General features: G+C 44.8%; 1 protein-coding gene across 6 annotated transcripts; it reads left to right on the top strand.

Annotated features, from left to right (window-relative positions):
- The first annotated feature begins 3,714 nt into the window (after nt 1-3,714).
- LOC110528812 (integrin beta-6) lies at nt 3,715-21,175 on the top strand. 6 transcript variants are annotated; one of them, XM_036982910.1, is made up of 16 exons: nt 3,720-3,919; nt 6,879-6,951; nt 7,464-7,543; nt 8,250-8,448; nt 10,060-10,306; nt 10,815-10,980; nt 11,172-11,333; nt 11,624-11,719; nt 12,027-12,116; nt 13,480-13,614; nt 13,773-14,190; nt 14,359-14,581; nt 18,164-18,261; nt 19,143-19,259; nt 20,036-20,202; nt 20,302-21,175. In XM_036982910.1, the coding sequence occupies exons 2-16, from the start codon at nt 6,894-6,896 to the stop codon at nt 20,404-20,406; spliced, it is 2,361 nt and encodes a 786-aa protein (XP_036838805.1). In that variant the 5' UTR covers nt 3,720-3,919; nt 6,879-6,893; the 3' UTR covers nt 20,407-21,175. The 6 variants fall into 6 exon arrangements, with proteins under 6 accessions (XP_036838808.1, XP_036838805.1, XP_036838803.1 ...); XM_036982908.1 differs by having other exon boundaries at nt 6,876-6,951; XM_036982909.1 differs by lacking the exon at nt 3,720-3,919 and adding an exon at nt 5,345-6,723 and having other exon boundaries at nt 6,876-6,951.
- The last annotated feature ends 124 nt before the right edge of the window (nt 21,176-21,299 follow it).

Below are 21,299 nucleotides of genomic sequence, written 5' to 3'. Positions count from 1 at the left end.
ACAGGGAGGAGGTGAGGTCTCAGGCGGAGTGGTGCCAGGAAAATAACCTCTCCCTCAACGTCAACAAAACGAAGGAGCTGATCGTGGACTTAAGGAGACAGCAGAGGGAGCACGCCCCCATCCTCATCAACGGGACCGCAGTGGAGTAGGTGAAAAGCTTCAAGTTCCTCGGCGTACACGTCATTGACAATCTGAAATGGTCCACCCACACAGACAGTGTGATGAAGAAGGTGCAACAGCGCCTCTTCAACCTCCGGAGGCTGAAGAAATTTGGCTTGGCCCCTAAGACCCTCACAAACTTCTACAGATGTACAATTGAGAGCATTCTGTCAGACTGTATCACCGCCTGGTACGGCAACTGCACCGCCCGCAACCGCAGGGCTCTCCAGAGGGTGTTGTAGTTTACACAACGCATCACCGGGGGCAAACTACCTGCCCTCCAGGACACCTACAGCACCCGATGTCACAGGAAGGCCATAAAGATCATTAAGGACAACATCCACCTGAGCCACTGCCTGTTCACCCCGCTATCATCCAGAAGGTGAGGTCAGTACAGGTGCATCAGAGCTGCGACCGAGAGACTGAAAAACGGCTTCTATCTCAAGGCCATCAGACTGTTTAAATATGAATCACTAGCCGGCCTCCGCCCAGTACTCTTTCCTGAACTTAGTCACTGTCACTAGCCGGCTACCACCCGGTTACTCAACCCTGCACCTTAGAGGCTGCTACCCTGTAGACATGGAATCACTGATCACTTTAATAATGGAACACTGGCCACTTTAAAAATGTTTACATAATGTTTTACTAATTTCGTATGTATATACTGTATTCTAGTCAATGCCACTCCAACCAACATTGCTTGTCCTCATATTTATTGAGTTTTGTGTGTACTGTTGTGAATTGCTAGATGCAACTGCACTGCATTTCACGACCACCGCAATAATATCTGCTAAATATGTGACCAATAAAATGTGATTTGATTTACATGAAGTACCTTCAATCAACAGCAGAGGGGGCTATGCATTCAAATGAGTAAGTATTTGTTTAACTAGGCAAGTCAGTTAAGACCAAATTCTTATTTACAATGACAGCCGACTGGGGAACAGTGGAATAACTGCCTTGTTCAGGGGTAGAATGACAGATTTTTACCTTGTCAGCTCTGGGATTTGATCCAGCAACCTTTCGGTTACTGGCCCAATGCTCTAACCACTAGGTGACCTGCCACCCTGAAAGTCGATGCAGTGTAGATGTCCACTTTGTCATCGTTAGTACTGTCTTGATAAGAACTTAATGTATCAATGTACTTGCTAACCAGTGATGTATATAAACACAAGTATACAGTATATGTCCATGGCGCTAACCTTTTGGACACTATTTCTAGCATCCAGGGGATTTCATGTAATGTATCCTTTGTGATATGTGTCTTTTATGGGGCTTCTCTGTTAAAGCTAGCAGCTTACTTGAGCTGATGCCATAGACACGAAGGCACCATGTCCCATATATATTACCAGTAAAGATCACCCACTACCACACACACACACACACATGCTCCGGACACCACCCAGCCAGACCGTAATGCCAAGCATATGCTCCCCACGCCACGCAAGAAAATCGACCCTATGAACATAAGGAGCAAGTGATGGAGGATTAGCACTCTCTGTCTCTGTCCCACCCCCCCCATCCCCCTTCTCGCTCTCTCTTTCTCCTTTCTCTCGCTCTTCTGATGTCTAATTATCCACAGCTGAAGGGACACATGGTGCTTTTCCCTAAAGTGGGGCCAAGGTCAGATTGGGGGTGCCTGTGCAGACATTGGGGGTGCAGACATTGAGAGGGTCTGTGGTATCTAGTGTCTTGATTCATTCACTCATTTCTGTTCAATGGTATTTCATAGGAAAGGGGCTGATTGACCTTTAAATAAACCTTTCTGGCACATGTCTTTATGGGGCCACAGTATAGCCTATGGATACATTTTACAATAGCCATGTAAAAAGTGACTAATGTGTTTTACTCTACAGTAGTAGAGGGTAACTGTACCACATGGCAAAGAGTCAGCTTGATTAGCCTGGTAGCCATTTGGAACCAGAATGGTTACCACATTGACTTCTGGGAATAATGCCTTGCCTGAATGTGCAGTTTTACTGAACTGATCTGACTCTCATCCCTACGATGTACATCTGTCACCTTGTCCACCTCCTCTCTCTCGGTCTCTCTCTCTCTATCTCGGTCTCTCTCTCTCTCTTGGTCTCTCTCTCTCTATCTCGGTCTCTCTCTCTCTTGGTCTCTCTCTCTCTTGGTCGCTCTCTCTCTCGGTCTCTCTCTCTCTATCTCGGTCTCTCTCTATCTCGGTCTCTCTCTCTCTCTCTCGGTCTCTCTCTCTCTTGGTCTCTCTCTATCTCGGTCTCTCTCTCTCTCTCTCGGTCTCTCTCTCTCTTGGTCTCTCTCTCTCTTGGTCGCTCTCTCTCTCGGTCTCTCTCTCTCTATCTCGGTCTCTCTCTATCTCGGTCTCTCTCTCTCTCTCTCGGTCTCTCTCTCTCTATCTCGGTCTCTCTCTATCTCGGTCTCTCTCTCTCTCTCTCGGTCTCTCTCTCTCTTGGTCTCTCTCTATCTCGGTCTCTCTCTCTCTCTCTCGGTCTCTCTCTCTCTTGGTCTCTCTCTCTCTTGGTCGCTCTCTCTCTCGGTCTCTCTCTCTCTATCTCGGTCTCTCTCTATCTCGGTCTCTCTCTCTCTCTCTCGGTCTCTCTCTCTCTTGGTCTCTCTCTCTCGGTCGCTCTCTCTCTCGGTCTCTCTCTCTCTCTCTCTCTGTGTCTCTCTCTCGGTCGCTCTCTCGGTGTCACTCTCTCTCGGTCTCTCTCTCGGTGTCTCTCTCTCTGTGTCTCTCTCTCTCTCTCGGTCTCTCTCTCTCTCGGTCTCTCTCTTTCTCGGTCTCTCTCTCGGTCTCTCTCTCTCGGTCTCTCTCTCTCTCTGTGTCTCTCTCTCTCGGTCTCTCTCTCTCTCGGTCTCTCTCTCTCTCGGTCTCTCTCTCTCTCTCTCTCTCGGCCTCTCTCTCTCTCTCGGTCTCTCTCTCTCTCGGTCTCTCTCTCTCTCGGTCTCTCTCTCTCTCGGTGTGTCTCTCTCTCTCTCTCGGTCTCTCTCTCTCTCTCGGTCTCGGTCTCTCTCTCTCTCGGTCTCTCTCTCTCTCTCGGTCTCTCTCTCTCTCGGTCTCTCTCTCTCTCGGTCTCTCTCTCTCTCTCTCGGTGTCTCTCTCTCTCTCGGTCTCTCTCTCTCTCTCGGTCTCTCTCTCTCTCGGTCTCTCTCTCTCTCTGTATCTCTTTTATACACACACACACACATTCCAATCATAGCACCATAGGGAAGGGATAACATTAATACACAGTCACTCCTTCCATCTCTGACCCTCCTCTGCACTTGTTTCAATTAACTCACTGGGCTTGCGATTCACTTCCAAACACAAGACCGCAACATAAACAACAAATACTTGACACGAGCTCCTCACAGGGAGCTGTAGCCTACTGCGTCAACCAAGAGAGGGCAACACTGGCACATTTGGCCTGTCAGTCAATCTGGATCACTGCCACTCTGCTGCCGTCCCTCTCTAATGAAGGCGGCTGTTATTTGTGTGTCTCAGACCCACCAGCAGTTGCTGCCATCACTCATCAGCACCCCTCCACCCCCATCAGCCTGGGAGCATGGGCAGTGGGGAGGGTGAGAGGGACAGACAGCGTCATGCTTCATAAAGCTGTCTGTTACTGTAGGTTTATAGTTACTCCTGCCCAGGGCTGCAGTTGGAACTGGACGTTTTGAGGGCCGGCGGCAGTGGCGGCGTCTCCCTGATTCCTCTCCCCTCATTTTTCAGGCGGCGACAAGGACGCAGCTCCCCTTTGACAGGGCAGCATGGTACCAGAGGAGGGCCCTGATGTAGGTGAGTTGTCTCATTGCAGTGCCGACCGTTGTAATGTACTGTGTGTTGACACGGCCCGCCCGGCACACACACACACACACACACACACACTGATATATCTGTGATATCATATCACACAGCACTGCGTACAACCCGGAGCAGGTAGCTCATTGTAAGGAATGACTAGGAGTAATGACTAGGATTCAGTTTCTTATGAATCCTTTAACTTGACCAAGCCAATATCATGTTCATGTCTCAACAACGGAAGTAGAGGTTGGAGTCTAGTTCGGAATGCTGGCAGGTTTCGTGTGGGAGAGTCTTCCTTCCCTCACAATGTGACTGATGGTGGGAATGAAACCTTGGGAAAGCAACAATGAAGATGAGCAGAAGTGTTTTTCTATTTCTCTCAGTATGGTTAGACATGACCATCTGACCCAAAGATTGGCTTATTGACATGCTGGAGAACACTTTTTTGGGACACTGGCTGGTTAGGTAGGACACTTTGAATGAAAGAATGGATATCTGGGCTGGTTAGGTAGGACACTGAATGAAAGAATGGATATCTGGGCTGGTTAGGTAGGACAATTTAATGAAAGAATGGACATGGTAAAGTAGGTCTATTAAGTAGGACAATTTAATGAATGACCTGAGTGGATTAGGTAGAACAATTAGGTGGGACAATTAGGTAGGACAATTTAATGAATGAATGGATAGCTGAGTTGTCAGATAGCAACAGATCATATTTTAAAAGGTCACACTAGTGTATGTTTTAAAGGTGTTTATGGGTGGCCTGTGTACGTTCTCTGAACAGCTGTGGCACAACTGTACAAATGTTTGTCCTCTAGTCAGATAGAGAATGGAGGGAGCTCCAAAGTGGCAGAGGACACGTGCTGTCATTCCACTGTCACTCCATCCATCAGCTGAGATGGGATGACAGCGGGAATGACAGACAGCTGGGCGCCTCTAGGGGTGGAGGAGGAGAGGCGAAAGGATGACGGTGGCGGAAGACTGGAGAGAAGACGAGTAGAGTAGAGATTATAATGGAAGAATCATATGGAGAGATGAGTACATATGAGAGGAGTAGGGAGCAGAGGAGAGGGGGAGAGTAACAGAGAAGGAGAGGAGGGGGTTTGGAGTAACAGATGAGGGGCTTACTGCGATTCGGAGGGGTGTGATGCTGCTTTAGTAGGATAATCCGTCTGGAACGGACGAGCTGAGAAATCCACACTGCAGCTGTCAATTGTTCACCACCTACACACACTGCATGTAAAGACACACACTCCATGGTCTACGCACACACACATTCGCCGCCCATTCACTCACAGGTTACACACACACACACACATAAACTTATGAGGATATTTGTATTGAGCAATAGACTACTTTTCAAATGAGCCCGAGACGTAGTTTTTGTGCCTACTGTTAATCATTAAATCGAAAGTAACCCTTGAGATACGCACATTTCTGAGGGGTTGGTCGTATTAAATATTAACATATTTTTTTCAGTTGCAGTATCTCGTCTGGGTAATTCAGGGGTTATCTCGTCTGGGTAATTCAGGGGTAATGACTTATGGTCTGGCACGTCTGGACAGTTGTTTGTCCCTATAAACAATGGTTATCACGTTGGCCTACTACACCCCCCTTTATACACAGCTCAACAATCACCTTGCTTTATGGGTAAATGCAACATAGAATAGAGTATGACGTTAAAGCCAATAAACAACAGTTGATGGAGACCTGTAATAGTGCAAAAATGCTACAGACAAGACAATGTGTGCCACGATATAATACATTTCAAGGAGAAGGCAGTGAATGAATGATTTGACATATAATGCAACAAGGTCGACGGACAGGCAGTCATGACCCACTGAACTATGGGTATTGTTCTGTTGCACATCCTGGAAGTTCGAAAGTATGATGTTTTACAACCGCAGGGATTTGACTTGGTGCAGTTCATTTGGTCCTGTGTGGCTCAGTCGATAAAGAATGGTGCTCGCAATGACAAAGGTGGTGCGTATGATTCCCGCTGGAGCCGCCCATATGTAAAATGTATGCACGCATGACTCTGCCGCTTTGTAAACAAGTGTCTGCTAAATGGCTAATATTATATTAATTTGTGATCACTAGGGAATAGGGCTACTGGCCTAGGTATGTAATCAGCTTGTCATTATAGGTCATGAGGCAATTAATACAAGGGAATTACCCGTGTATAAGCATAAGTCAATTTACACACCGTACAAATACTATGGCCTGCATCAATACTCATATTCAACGTTTCAACACCTGCCTATATATTTAGCAGTGAATCAGAGGTCCAGTAAAGAGGGAATAATTTCTGTCATGGCAGATTTCAAGTTAAGAATGATCAGTCCTAGGATACATAACAGGTTGATTTAAAAAGGCAGAATGAAACATGCTATTTCCCCATTTTTAAACGCTATTTCAAAGTTGTTATTTTGTGCGCACAAATAGTTATATGGATTTGATCATTTATCCCCATAACCTGCATTTCAATATTTGTTATAACAGTTTGAGATTGCAGGCTTACAAAATAACATTGATTTAAAAAGATATATATATGTAAAAATAAGCTCATTTCTGTTATATTTCGATTATCAAATAATCTTCCATTGAAATAAAAACCGAAATCAATGTACCCGTTGTCCGGCCTCACTTCACTCATTGCTCACGCCCGCACACTCACTTCTCACTCACTCTCTGTAGTCCCGTTCCGTTTATGTTCTCACCTGTACGGAAGTGAACATAAAAGGCTGGGCAGGTAAGAATGTCTGAACCACGGAGGCACTCAACGTCTTTCCTGCCAGGTAAGAAAGACGGCGCATTCTCTTGTCGTTTAGCCTAGACAGTGATACCAAGAGAAGTTTACTAAGGCTGGAAATACCTACTTGTTTTGTTAATTTTACTCTACAAATGAGAGTGCCAGAGAATGTTTTGTTGTTCTTTCATATCCCTATAGCAGTAACCGCGAGGACCAATGGGGATTGCTGTACTTCTGCTCCTGATTCTTCGGCATTGGATCAACAACGTGGAGGGTAAGACTAGAGACCGGATCGAATGGCTTTGATGAAATAACTCCAGTAACTTCTCCTTTTGAGATTACATGTAACTGCAATATATCCAGATTTTTCCCTAGATTATAACAGCTTTATTATACTTTTATAGAGGTAAATATTTCACGTCATACATGAATGCAATGTATTGATTACATTTAAATTAGTTTATTTTATCCAGTGGTTTATATATACAAAGATTGATCCAGTGGTTTATATATACAAATATTTATTTATAACCCCACGCACGCACGCACGCAAACACACAATTATTATTGTGATGTATCATGATAACATAACCTATCATTTGCTCTAGTTATTCAGGCGCAAATTAACCAGGCGCATCACAAAGACAGAGGCACGAAACAATCACTCATATACTGATATACTATATGCCAGGCAGCAGTGCCGTGAGAAAATGTAACCCGTGCTAGACACGGCCAACCACGCTGACCACTTCTATATTCTATATTCTCCGTGTGGTGTCCATGTAGGAACATGTTCGGTTGGCAGCGCAGTGACTTGTGACGAGTGTCTCCAGCTGGGTCCCCACTGTGCATGGTGCACACAAGAGGTAGGCTATACATCTAGGGCAGGGGAACCCAATTACATTCAGCCATGGGCCGATTTTTCCTTGAGCGCATGGTCGGGGGGCCGCATTATAGTTCTAAATAATGTGTGCACTGCACATTGACCGCAAGAGTTCCAAACAGATAAAATATTTGACAAAAACATAATCATTTCAAACTTGAATTGCATTGGGATACGATCACATATACCTCTCTATTTATGCGTGGGAATACTAGGGAACAGATTTCCTGAATAAAAATAACTTTGACGTCATTTCCTGCTGATTTTACAGTCTTTTATGTCCAAGAACGAAATGTGTGTATATATATATATATATATATAAAACTATATATCTATATTTTGCACAGAACTTTGGGGGCCAAATAAAATCACAGCCTGTTGAGGAACGCAGTCCAGCAGGAAAACGTGTCATGAATTCATAAATGTACAACTAGCCTAACTTGATATGGAATACTGATATGACATGTTGTTGATGGAGCAAATTGCAGTGCAGAGTCAAACAAATATTGTTCAATGATTTAATGATGACAATATTTGTAAATGATCTTCAGAAGTTCTACCTTTTTAGTTAGTACTATAGTATGAATATAACTATTGACTGACGAAACACCAGATAAATATGTTAGAGTCTCTGTGTCAGATTGGTTGTAATGTGGGAGTAAAACCTTGTGGTGTTTTTAACCTCTCAGAATTTCACAGACTCGTTTTTAATTAGTGAGCGATGTGACACGCCGTACCTCCTCCTAGGGAGAGGCTGTCCCCAGGACCAGGTAGAATTTCCTGTGACCAACTCCGAGGTCCTCCGGGACCAGCCTCTCGGGAAGAAGACGGGGAATACAAACAGCACCCAGATTTCACCACAGAAGATGGCCCTCAAACTCAGAACTGGTAAACCCTTATCTATACAGTTACTGATGGAGACCTGGGGGCAGTCGCTGTGTCCATTATCTATACAGTTACTGATGGAGACCTGGGGGCAGTCGCTGTGTCCATTATTTATACAGTTACTGATGGAGACCTGGGGGCAGTCCCTGTGTCCATTATTTATACAGTTACTGATGGAGACCTGGGGGCAGTCGCTGTGTCCATTATCTATACAGTTACTGATGGAGACCTGGGGGCAGTCGCTGTGTCCATTATTTATACAGTTACTGATGGAGACCTGGGGGCAGTCGCTGTGTCCATTATTTATACAGTTACTGATGGAGACCTGGGGGCAGTCGCTGTGTCCATTATTTATACAGTTACTGATGGAGACCTGGGGGCAGTCGCTGTGTCCATTATTTATACAGTTACTGATGGAGACCTGGGGGCAGTCGCTGTGTCCATTATTTACACAGTTACTGATGGAGACCTGGGGGCAGTCGCTGTGTCCATTATTTATACAGTTACTGATGGAGACCTGGGGGCAGTCGCTGTGTCCATTATTTATACAGTTACTGATGGAGACCTGGGGGCAGTCGCTGTGTCCATTATTTACACAGTTACTGATGGAGACCTGGGGGCAGTCGCTGTGTCCATTATTTACACAGTTACTGATGGAGACCTGGGGGCAGTTGCTGTGTCCATTATTTATACAGTTACTGATGGAGACCTGGGGGCAGTCGCTGTGTCCATTATTTATACAGTTACTGATGGAGACCTGGGGGCAGTCGCTGTGTCCATTATTTATACAGTTACTGATGGAGACCTGGGGGCAGTCGCTGTGTCCATTATTTACACAGTTACTGATGGAGACCTGGGGGCAGTCGCTGTGTCCATTATTTATACAGTTACTGATGGAGACCTGGGGGCAGTCGCTGTGTCCATTATTTATACAGTTACTGATGGAGACCTGGGGGCAGTCGCTGTGTCCATTATTTATACAGTTACTGATGGAGACCTGGGGGCAATCGCTGTGTCCATTATTTATACAGTTACTGATGGAGACCTGGGGGCAGTCGCTGTGTCCATTATTTATACAGTTACTGATGGAGACCTGGGGGCAGTCGCTGTGTCCATTATTTACACAGTTACTGATGGAGACCTGGGGGCAGTCGCTGTGTCCATTATTTATACAGTTACTGATGGAGACCTGGCGGCAGTCGCTGTGTCCATTATTTATACAGTTACTGATGGAGACCTGGGGGCAGTCGCTGTGTCCATTATTTACACAGTTACTGATGGAGACCTGGGGGCAGTCGCTGTGTCCATTATTTATACAGTTACTGATGGAGACCTGGGGGCAGTCGCTGTGTCCATTATTTATACAGTCATTGGGTACACTGCTCACTGCTCACACTGTGTGTACATGTTGGCCTGGCGGTGATTTGAAGTTGATTTAGAAACTATTTTGGATGAATGAAGGATGTTTAATTAATATTTTCACACCATTTTTCACATAAATTCTATTCATGTTATTATCTTTATCACTCGCATGGTCATCCCTTGAACTGAACGCAACCCAGAGCGAGAGAGAGACAGAAAACACTATATTCTATTTCTTATTTTTTTGTTCAGGCAGTGAGGTGACCTTCCAGATCAGTGTGCAGCAGACAGAGGACTACCCTGTAGACATCTACTACCTGATGGACCTCTCAGCCTCCATGATTGACGACCTGGAGATGATTAAAGACTTGGGCTCCACCCTGTCCAAAGAGATGGCAAAGCTCACCAGTAAATTCAGACTTGGATTCGGGTCCTTCGTTGAGAAACCAGTCCTCCCGTTCATTAAGATCACTCCTGGAGAACTGGAGAACCCTTGTAGGTAGGGTACAGTATGGTTGTGAGAAATTCAATGAAAACCATTTGTAACACTATGGTTGAAGTACAAATGAAGATCACTTTCTTTATATAATAATATAATATATGCATTTAGCAGACACTTTTATCCAAAGCGACTTACAGTCATGTGTACATATGTATGGGTGGTCCCGGGAATCAAACCCCACTACCCTGGCGTTACAAGGGCCATACTCTACCAACTAAGCTACAAAGGACCATCTTTCTGTGGAAGAGACAGATTTTCTCACTAAAAGAGCTTAGTAAACGACACAATGTTTTTGAGTATGTTTATAGCAAGCTTACTTGTTGTAAGTAATAGTAATAACTAGTAATGATGAATTAGTTAAACAGTGATGGAAATATTTGGCCCTCGAAGTCTTATCTGTAGACATGGAAAGTCATGGAAAGTTCTCTTATTTTGAATTTGTCTTAGAGTGGAACCCTGGTCATAGATGTAATTCGCTAAGTTTCTCTATGGTATTCCCATGCAGGAGTGTGGATGAGAGCTGTCTGCCAACGTTTGGATACAAACACATCCTACCTCTCACCAGCAGCACAGAGAAGTTCAACAATATCATCACCAACCAGCGTGTGTCTGCCAACATCGACCTGCCGGAGTGTGGCTTCGATGCCATTATGCAGGCTGCTGTCTGTGGGGTAAGTGAGAGGGTCTGTGGTTCAGGTTTGATTTGTAAGATGGTACCCATTTTAACAGAATGGAATAGAGCTGAATAGAAAATAATACTGCAGAATAGAATATCTTGATTTTTCAAGGCAACTTCAGGTGTTCTTTGACAATGGACTATTGTATTAGTGCAGTGTAATAATCTCTCATCTCTTCCTGTTAGGACAAGATAGGCTGGAGGAACGACTCCATGCGTCTGCTGGTGTTTGTGAGCGACGCCGACTCTCACTTTGGGATGGACAGCAAGATGTCAGGCATCGTCGTCCCTAACGACGGGGAGTGCCATCTGGACAGCAACAATGAATACTCTATGGCTGCCCATCTGGTAAGGGGACAGTCCCATCAGATTCATTTATTATTTCTATGACTGGGGTTGTAATACTATGATTCACTGTTTATGATACTATAACATGGCTTTCATTCCTGTCCATGGTGAAGGAGTGTCCCTTTACTGTAAAGACTACTGGCTCTTTGGGGCCTAGGCCGGGTGACTGTAAATCACTTTTTTATTACTGTTGATGTGAAAAGGGCTTTAGAAATACATGTAATTGTTTCATTCATTGGGATGAAATACAGTGGTCTGAGGTTTTAAAAATACTGACTTTGTCCGTCCAGGAATACCCAACTCTGGGACAGCTGATGGATAAACTGGTGGACAACAATATCCTGCTTATATTCGCTGTGACGGAAAATCAGAAACACAACTATGAGGTGAGAACTTCTCCTTCTCCCTCCATTGTCCTTTTCCCAACAGCAATGTGACGTTTACCTGTCAGAAAACACCGGGTGGAAACCAGGTATTGCGGTAAGCCGGTTATGGAATGGAGAAGGAACTTGTATCTCTGTGTATCGTTGAGGTTAGCATGTTTGATTCGCTAAGTGCTCTCTGTGGGCGTGTTGGAACAAGTGCTCTCTTCTTCCTGTTTTGGGTAGAACCTATTTCCTTATGATGTTGCTGTGATTGGTCGCCCAACCTACATAAACAGTAACAGTGTGTCTGTTGTGTGTTTTATCACAGAACTATGCAAGTTTCATACCTGGTGCCACGGTGGGGGTTCTGGAATCCGATTCAAGGAACATCCTGGAACTGATTGTGACGGCGTATAAAGTAAGAGTCCGATTCTGTCACTGTGGGAGTACAGTGTGTTTGTTAGTTAGCAGGACTATTGAGACTTGCTGAGTACGTGGCCTTAGTGACCTCTGACTAGCTGCCTCGGCTTCCTTTCTGTTTATCTCGTCTCTCTCCCTCCTCTCCCCACCACCCCTCTCCTTGCCCCCTCTCATCCCTGTCTCTCCGTTCCTTCCCCCCCTCTCCCTTTCCTCTCTGCACCTCTGTATGCTGTCAGCAGGTCTGTACTCGCCCCTGCTGTTTCATCCTGTGTCGTGTGTTCCTCCCTATAGTCTAATCCCTATTGGCTTCAGGCCTACAGGCAGCGTGTGTGTGTGTGTGCGAGTGTATGCACGAGGGTATGCACGAGTGGTGTGTGTGCTTGAGCGTTGAGGGTGATGAGAGCAGACCCACAGCTTCTAATAATTTCATGAGACACTTCCTGAACAGCCTACCATAGCCAAGTCACATCTAGCTATGCCAAGGGGCTTCACTGAGAGCTTTATTCAATACCGAGCTAATGGCAAGCACTTAGCATCTATCATCTAGCATAATAAGAAATGTACAGGACATACTTTATGTGAATGCTATTAAGGGGTTAGCCACATTACCAATGTAGCTTATTTTGGGGATAACTAGATATTGATTTAGTGCTTGTCATAGTACACTGTACAGTGAGTACACTACTGCTCCAGCAGTGTCTCGGCTCAAGCTTTTTCTCTCACGCATCACGCAGACCACATCTTCCCCGAAGGCCTGAAGGAACTGAAAAGATCAAAAATGTCAAGTACTCTGTCAACATTGTGTTTACTAAGAGAAAAAGTCTGAAGAGTCATATCTACCTCACTGTACCCTGTGGTGATTGGCTACTAACACCTGGGATACCTGGGAGCTTGACGGAATACCTGGGAAGTTACTGGGATCATGACTCACACCGCTCAGAGAAAGGGACTTACCTATATAGTGGAAGATTAGAAATGAATAGGCCCAGCTGGGTAAACCTTAGCGGTGTTGGAGCATACCGTAGCCTTAGAAAGTGGGTGATAAGTCAGTGGTTGCAGAAGCTTATAATGGTTTTCTCTCCTCTCTCTCTCTCGGTCTCTCTCTCTCTCTCGGTCTCTCTCTCGGTCTCTCTCTCGGTCTCTCTCTCTCGGTCTCTCTCTCTCGGTCTCTCTCTCTCGGTGTCTCTCTCTCTCTCTCTCTCTCTCTCTCTCTCTCTCTCTCTCTCTCTCTCTCTCTCTCTCTCTCACACACGCACACACATACTCACGCACACACACACACACACACTCACGTGCACACAGACACACACAGGGCTAGGACCTGACCATGACCCCGTTATAGGTTACCTTTGTGTTTCCAGGAGCTGCGGTCTGAGATAGAACTGGAGGTACTAGGAGACACGGAGGATCTACAGATCTCCTTCACAGCGATCTGTCAGGATGGGACGGTATTACCTGGACAGAAACGATGCTCCAACGTCAAAGCTGGAGACACGGTTTGTTCCTATTTTGCTGGTTAGTTGGTCAGTGAAATTCAAGAACAATATTCCCATATTTTTCCTCTTGTCGTAAACAAGTTTCCAACTGACTATACAGCCACCTGAAAGCATGAATGCTATAACATCCACCACCCTTCAATCTCTGTGATTCCCAGGTCTCCTTCAACGTGACTGTAGAACTCTCTGAGTGTCTCGACGGTCCCCAGCGTTTCCTCATCAAACCGGTGGGCTTTCAGGACCCCCTGGAGATAGACCTGGAGTCCCTGTGTTCCTGTGCCTGTCAGCAGACCCCCGAGCCCAACAGCAGCCACTGCAGTCTGGGCCGGGGATCTCTGGAGTGTGGCTCCTGTCTGTGTAATCCTGGGTACATGGGCTCCAAGTGTGAGTGTACGGAGGAGAGCGTCCAGAGCAGTAACTGCAAGGAAAGTGGCGCTCTTGAGTCCTGTAGCGGGCAAGGGGAGTGTTACTGCGGCCAGTGTGTGTGTCACCCGTCTAGTTTTGGACGCGTCTACGGGGCCTACTGCGAGTGTGACGACTTCTCGTGTGTGAGGTTCCGAGGGGTCCTCTGTGGAGGTGTGTACGTGATGAGCATTATGGTTTCACCTCTTCCTCTTTTGATGAAAACAGACAATGTACTGACATCACAGTGACACAGTAATATAACACATGACCTATTGCAGCAGGATATACTGCAGTTACTTTCTTGCAAGCTAATGTGTGTGTGTGTGTGTGTGTGTGTAGGTCACGGGGACTGTGACTGCGGCGAGTGTGTGTGTCAGAGCGGCTGGACGGGGGAGTACTGTAACTGCAGCAGCAGCAGGGACATGTGTGTGTCGGAGGACGGAGCGCTGTGCAGCGGACGGGGGAAGTGTGTGTGCGGGAAGTGTGTGTGTTCCATGCCCGGAGCCTCTGGAGACACCTGTGAAAAGTGCCCTACCTGTGGAGACACCTGTAGCTCTGCTAGGTAAGAAGAACACACACCTGTCCAGTTTCCCAATGGGTCATATACAGTTGAAGTCGGAAGTTTACATGCACCTTAGCTAAATACATTTAAACTCCGTTTTTCACAATTCCTGACATTTAATCCTAGTAAAAATTCCCTGTCTTAGGTCAGTTAGGATCACCACTTTATTTTAAGAATGTGAAATGTCAGAATAATAGCAGAGAGAATGATTTATTTCCCAGTGGGTCAGAAGTTTACATACACTCAATTAGTATTTGGGAGCATTGCCTTTAAATTGTATAACTTGGGTCAAAAGTTTCGGGTAGCCTTCCACAGGCTTCCCACAATAAATTGGGTGAATTTTGGCCCATTCCTCCTAACAGAGCTGGTGTAACTGAGTCAGGTTTGTAGGCCTCCTTGCTCGCACATGCTTTTTCAGTTCTGCCCACACATTTTCTATAGGATTGAGTTCAGGGCTTGGTGATGGCCACTCCAATTCCTTGACTTTGTGGTCCTTACGCCATTTTGCCACAACTTTGGAAGTATGCTTGGGGTCATTGTCCATTTGGAAGACCCATTTGCGACCAAGCTTCCACTTCCTGACTGATGTCTTGAAATGTTGCTTCAATATATCCACATAATTGTCCTCCCTCATGATGCCATCTATTTTGTGAAGTGCACCAGTCCCTCCTGCAGCAAAGCACCCCCACAACATGCTGCCACCTCCATGCTTCACGGTTGTGATGGTGTTCTTTGGCTTGCAAGCCTCCCCCTTTTTCCTCCAAACATAACGATGTTCATTATGGCCAAACAGTTTGATTTTTGTTTCATCAGACCAGAGGACATTTTTCCAAAAAGTATGATCTTTGTCCCCATGCCGTAGTCTGGCTTTTTTTATGGCATTTTGGGAGCAGTGGCTTCTTCCTTGCTGAGCGGCCTTTCAGGTTATGTCGATATGGGACTCGTTTTACTGTGGATATAGATAATTTTGTACCTGATTCCTCCAGCATCTTCACAAGGTCCTTTGCTGTTGTTCTAGGATTGATTTGTGCTTTTCGCACCAAAGTACGTTCATCTCTAGGAGACAGAATGAGTCCCCTTCCTGAGCGGTATGATGGCTTCGTGGTCCCATGGTGTTTATACTTGCGTACTCTTGTTTGTACAGATGAACGTGGTACCTTCAGGCGTTTGGAAATTGCTCCCAAGGATGAACCAGACTTGTGGAGGTCTACAATTGTTTTGGCTGATTTCTTTTGATTTTCCCATGATGTCAAGCAAAGAGGCACTGAGTTTGAAGGTAGGCCTTGAAATACATCCACAGGTACACCTCCAATTGACTCAAATGATGTCAATTAGCCTATCAGAAGCTTCTCAAGCCATGACATCATTTTCTGGAAGATTATAAGTGAAATCATTAACAGACAGATTATAAATTAAATAATATGTCTGTAAACAATATTTGGAAAAATTACTTGTGTCATGCACAAAGTAGATGTCCTAACCGACTTGCCAAAACCATAGTTTGTTAACAAGACATTTGTGGAGTGGTTGAAGACTGGTACTCAGTGATGTGTTGTGTTGGATTTGTTCCAAACATAACATTTTGTATTCAGCGCATAAAGTTAATTTCTTTGCCACATTTTTAGCAGTTTTACTTTTATTTTTTTTACTTTATTACAAGCAGGATGCATGTTTAGGAATATGTGTATTGTGTACAGGCTTCCTTCTTTTCACTCTGTAATTTAGGTTAGTATTGTGGAGTAACTACAATGTTGTTGTTCCATCCTCAGTTTTCTCCTATCACAGCCATTACACTGTAACTGTTTTAAAGTCACCATTGGCCTCATGGTGAAATACCTGAGCGGTTTCCTTCCTCTTAGGCAACTAAGTTAGGAAGGATGCCTGTATCTTGGGGCAGCAGGGTAGCCTAGTGGTTAGAGCGTTGGACTAGTAACTGGGTTGCAAGTTCAAACCCCCGAGCTGGCAAGGTACAAATCTGTCGTTCTGCCCCTGAACAGGCAGTTAACCCACTGTTCCTAGGTCGTCATTGGAAATAAGAATTTGTTCTTAACTGACTTGCCTAGTTAAATAAAGGTACAATAAAATTTAAAAAAAATCTTTGTAGAGGGTAATTAATAAGGCGTTGGAAAACATCCCTGGTCTTTGTGATTGAATCTGTGTTTGAAATTCACTGCTCGACTAAGGGACCATTCAGATAATTGTATGTGTGGGGTTACAGAGATGAGATAGTCATTCAAGAAAAATCATATTAAACACTATTATTGGGCACATAGTGCATCCATCATGTTACTTGTTAAGCACATTTTTACTCCTGAACTTATTTAGACTTGCCGTAGCAAAGGGGTTGAATCCTTATTGATTCACGACATTTCAGCTTTTCATTTTGAATTCATTAGTACAATGTTGTAAAAACATAATTCCGCTTTGACATGATGGCATATTGTTTGTAGGCCAGTGACACAAAATGCAGATTGTGGAAAATCTCATGGGGTGTGAAAACTTTCTGAAGGTACTGTAGGCCGTCTGTGTCAGGCATGACCACAGCGACTGTAGACACTACAGCAAATAAATATAGTACTGAAAGTGATGAGATGCCAACACTTATAGCAAATGTCTTGCCCACACTAGCCCACATCCTGTGAAACCTTGTTCCTGTTCCACACTAGCCCACATCCTGTGAAACCTTGTTCCTGTTCCACACTAGCCCACATCCTGTGAAACCTTGTTCCTGTTCCACACTAGCCCACATCCTGTGAAACCTTGTTCCTGTTCCACGCTAGCCCACATCCTGTGAAACCTTGTTCCTGTTCCACACTAGCCCACATCCTGTGAAACCTTGTTCCTGTTCCACACTAGCCCACATCCTGTGAAACCTTGTTCCTGTTCCACACTAGCTCACATCCTGTGAAACCTTGTTCCTTTTCCACACTAGCCCACATCCTGTGAAACCTTGTTCCTGTTCCACACTAGCTCACATCCTGTGAAACCTTGTTCCTGTTCCACACTAGCCCACATCCTGTGAAACCTTGTTCCTGTTCCACACTAGCCCACATCCTGTGAAACCTTGTTCCTGTTCCACACTAGCCCACATCCTGTGAAACCTGGGTCATGTTCAGCAGAAACTGTTCTGAGGTCCAATAAAAACAAGTCATGTTTACCTACAGCTTTGCGAAGCCCTTCGCTTTTTATTTGACTAATTGATTCTTGCCGGTCTTTTCTTTTTCTTTTTCCTAGCCAGGTTTGTCGCCTCTTTTCAGTACTGGGATATAATGTTCACCTCATCTTGTCTGAATTTGTCTGCTTGTTCCTGAGGGCATCAAAAGACAGCCAACAACAGTGCTGGAGTATTTCCTTTCTCCATTGTAAAGGACCTGTCACACACAGTCCATCTGACACCACCAATATGTGCTAGACTACACACACACACACAGAGAGAGAGAGAGCAGCCTCGGGAACAAACTGAAATCTGGCCAAGGCTTCTTCTGTTCACTCTTTATCAGGGAACACAAATAACCCTCCTGTTAAGGCCAGCACTCAACACGTGACAGATGTTGTGTGTGTGTGTGTGTGTGTGTTCCTCAGGACCTGTGTGGAGTGTCATCTCCAAGCAGAAGACGAGGCCACAGAGGAGTGTGTCCAAAGGTGCAGCGTCCCTCACGTCTTCGTCAACAATTCCACAGGTCAGTTACTCCTACCTGTCTGTCTTTCTGTCTGAGCTGTTTATAGACAAGAGTAGCCGAATCATGACTGATAAGATTCAAATGAATATTGTGAAGAGTGAAATGAGAACTAGAGAGAGAGTGACAGCCGAAACAGCGTTACACCGACCTGTCCAGATTGACCACTTGTTTTAATCAAATGTGTGATTGCTATTCTTGATGCCGGACTATTCTTGCAACCAGTGGGGACATTGTTTCCTTGCCAACCCCGATGAAGACGTTTCTGGGGGAACTTTCCCTTGCCTGGCCCTTCCTCTTCCCTGTTTAATATGATCGCCCCACGTTGTTTGTCCTGCGTGGGTACTGAACAGACTAGCATGTAAAGTTCCCCCACGGGTCAGAGATCTGGAGGTATTCTGACCCGTCCTGCATCAGGTGTCTCTCTTTGCCCTTATCGTCACACTCTCTTCAACCCTCTCCCTCTCCATCAGAACACTGTCTTGGTCCAGTGTTCACCTGACGCTAGACAAAGGGGAACATATTATTTACCATGTCCTACAGACGGGGCTATTGTGGTGCTGGTTGAAAATACAAGGACCTGACTCTGAGGGTTTGTTCCTATAAAGGGGAGCTTATTTTGAACCCGCTCACACTAATGCAAGCTGAGAGGTGTATCTGATTATCGCACCAGATCTTCAGGACTCAGATGTGAAATACAATGGTGTGACACACACACATTCACACAACATAGATCTTGGCCTTTGATATGGGAATCATATTGGCAGCAGAATAGAGAGGAGGGTATCCTCTTACGTCCTCTTACAATGCAGAGGGAAGTTGATATGTGGCTTATTCATTCATCCCATCTTCATAGCTGTGTACGTGTCCACATTCCTTTTCAGAATACGATGAGAGCCGGTCCACGCTGTGTACCCTAAAGAGTGAGAACAACTGCTTCATCTCTTTCAGTGTGGTGGCTGGAGACGCAGGGAGCACTGTGTATAATCTAAAGATGTACGGTAAGGTCAACGCCCACACCTTGGGGCCAGATTCACCGAAAGGTTTTTGAACGTCACATAAAAGTACGAACAGTGAGAGAATGAAGGTGTTGTAAGCGAAGGAACGAGGCCAGACGTTTAAGTGGAAGTAGACGTTGATGGCGAATCGTTTTATTACAGTCCTTTCTCGAAAGTAATTAATGCAACATGTAAAGGGGCTTAGTGAATCGGACTGGGTCAATACATACAGTGAATTAGTTAACAGGCAGAGGTGAAAATCTCAGTGGGAAACCTTGGAAACAGAATGCCTAATGATCTGTTTCCACATTTATTTTTTATTACCTTTATTTAACTACAGAAGTCAGTTAAGGACAAATTCTTATTTACAATGACGGCCTACCCCGGTCAAACCCGGATGACACTGGGCCAATTGTGCACCGCCCTATGGGACTCCCAATCACGGCCGGTTGTGATACAGCCTGGAATCGAACCAGGTTGTCTGTTGTGATGCCTCAAGCACTGACATGCAGTGCCTTAGACCGCTGCGCCACTCGGGAGCAAATGATGAGTCTGATCACTGTAATGATCACTGTAATATAGAATATATATTCGTAACATTAGCATAAAAGTTCCCCATTTCTATCACAACCAGGGTAACGGTTACTGTAATGAGCAACGAATTTATCTCGCCAAGAGTGCTAAAAAAAACTTGCTATTACAATTACACCTTGAAAAAGTGTCTCTGTGATGACTACGGAAGTAACTGTGTGTCTGTCTCTCTCTCTCCATCCCTCCAGACTGTCCTGAGCCCCCCAACATAGCTATGATAGTACTGGGGGTCTCTCTGTCCATCCTCACCATCGGCCTCATCCTGCTGGGGGTGTGGAAGCTGTTGATCTCAGTCCACGACCGCGATGAGGTCGCCAAGTTTGAGGCCGAGAGGGCAAAGGCTAAATGGCAGTCGGTAAGATGGTGTCCTTGTCCTCATTTTCTCTGTCTAATGTCAATTGCTTTTAAATTCTTGTAGAATTTTATTGTTAAGCCGTTTTTTTCTTTCCCACAGGGTACAAACCCTCTGTTTAGAAGCTCGACATCAACGTTTAAAAATGTAACTTATAAAAGTGCAGGGGGACCAAAAGTTGATATTCATTCAATGGATGGCTGCTGATGCCGACATCAGTGTGTGTGTGTGCATGTGCATGTGTGTGTGTGGTGTAAGGACAAACTGTAAACACCACAATGTACAACATTGTATCACTCCAAAGGGTCTGGATCTTCTTCAGGGATGCTATCTCATATCAGCAGACAGAAAATGGAATGTCTAGCTATGAATCATCTCTAAATGAAATGATTTTGATTTTGCTGCTCTCTGGTACAAACACTCTGCTGAACTGAACACTGGATTTTCCCATTTAGATTGTTACAGATTTAGGATCTTAATTTGATCACCCCGTTGCAGGAGAACTTTCCTGCAATGCAGGAAATGTCAAAATTGTTGTGTATTTGAGGTTTAAAAAGGTTTCTGAAGTTTGTAATTTCCGCTTTGAAATTTCAGACTTGATTTTCCCTTACTAAAAATATGTAAACCTCTACAACAATATCCATGTGTAATTCACATAATTATTTACATTTCTGGTTTCTGCAGGATTATTTTCCTGCTGTAGCAAACTGGCTCAAATTATGATCCTACATCTTTACTTTTTTTGATAGATTTTGGTTTGGGACATAGGTAGCCTAAAAGAGAGAACAAACTGAGTAGGCTTGATACTACTGCAATAATGTTTAATGTTTTTTGTTTTATAAAAGTTTTGTTTTGGGTTTTGAATCGAGGCTGAGCCTTGAATATTGTAATATTGATTGGACTCATTTTGAGAAGAATAATGGATTACCTTCAATGTAAGGCGCAAAAATAAAGTTGAACTTTTGAGTTGTTGCCACATCATCATGTTCGCCGTGTTTTGATTTATTATCGGCCAGTGTAAATGATGTAAGCCTGTTGTTGAGTATTATTTGAAATAGACTATCGGTGTTCTTCTAAAACGTGTGTAAAAACCAGAAAAG

The sequence above is a fragment of the Oncorhynchus mykiss genome, chromosome 7 (assembly GCF_013265735.2).
Source record: "Oncorhynchus mykiss isolate Arlee chromosome 7, USDA_OmykA_1.1, whole genome shotgun sequence".
Lineage (NCBI taxonomy): Eukaryota > Metazoa > Chordata > Actinopteri > Salmoniformes > Salmonidae > Oncorhynchus > Oncorhynchus mykiss.
The sequence above is the reverse complement of the archived record's forward strand: the minus strand, read 5'-3'. Positions and strand labels throughout refer to the sequence as shown.

Bases quoted from the DNA above. Each gene is read 5' to 3' on its own strand.
- LOC110528812 (XM_036982910.1), top strand. From the start codon at position 6,894: ATGGGGATTGCTGTACTTCTGCTCCTGATTCTTCGGCATTGGATCAAC. The intron at 8,449-10,059 runs GTAAACCCTTAT...TTTTTTGTTCAG, and splicing joins GGCCCTCAAACTCAGAACTG to GCAGTGAGGTGACCTTCCAG. The intron at 18,262-19,142 runs GTCAGTTACTCC...ATTCCTTTTCAG, and splicing joins CTTCGTCAACAATTCCACAG to AATACGATGAGAGCCGGTCC.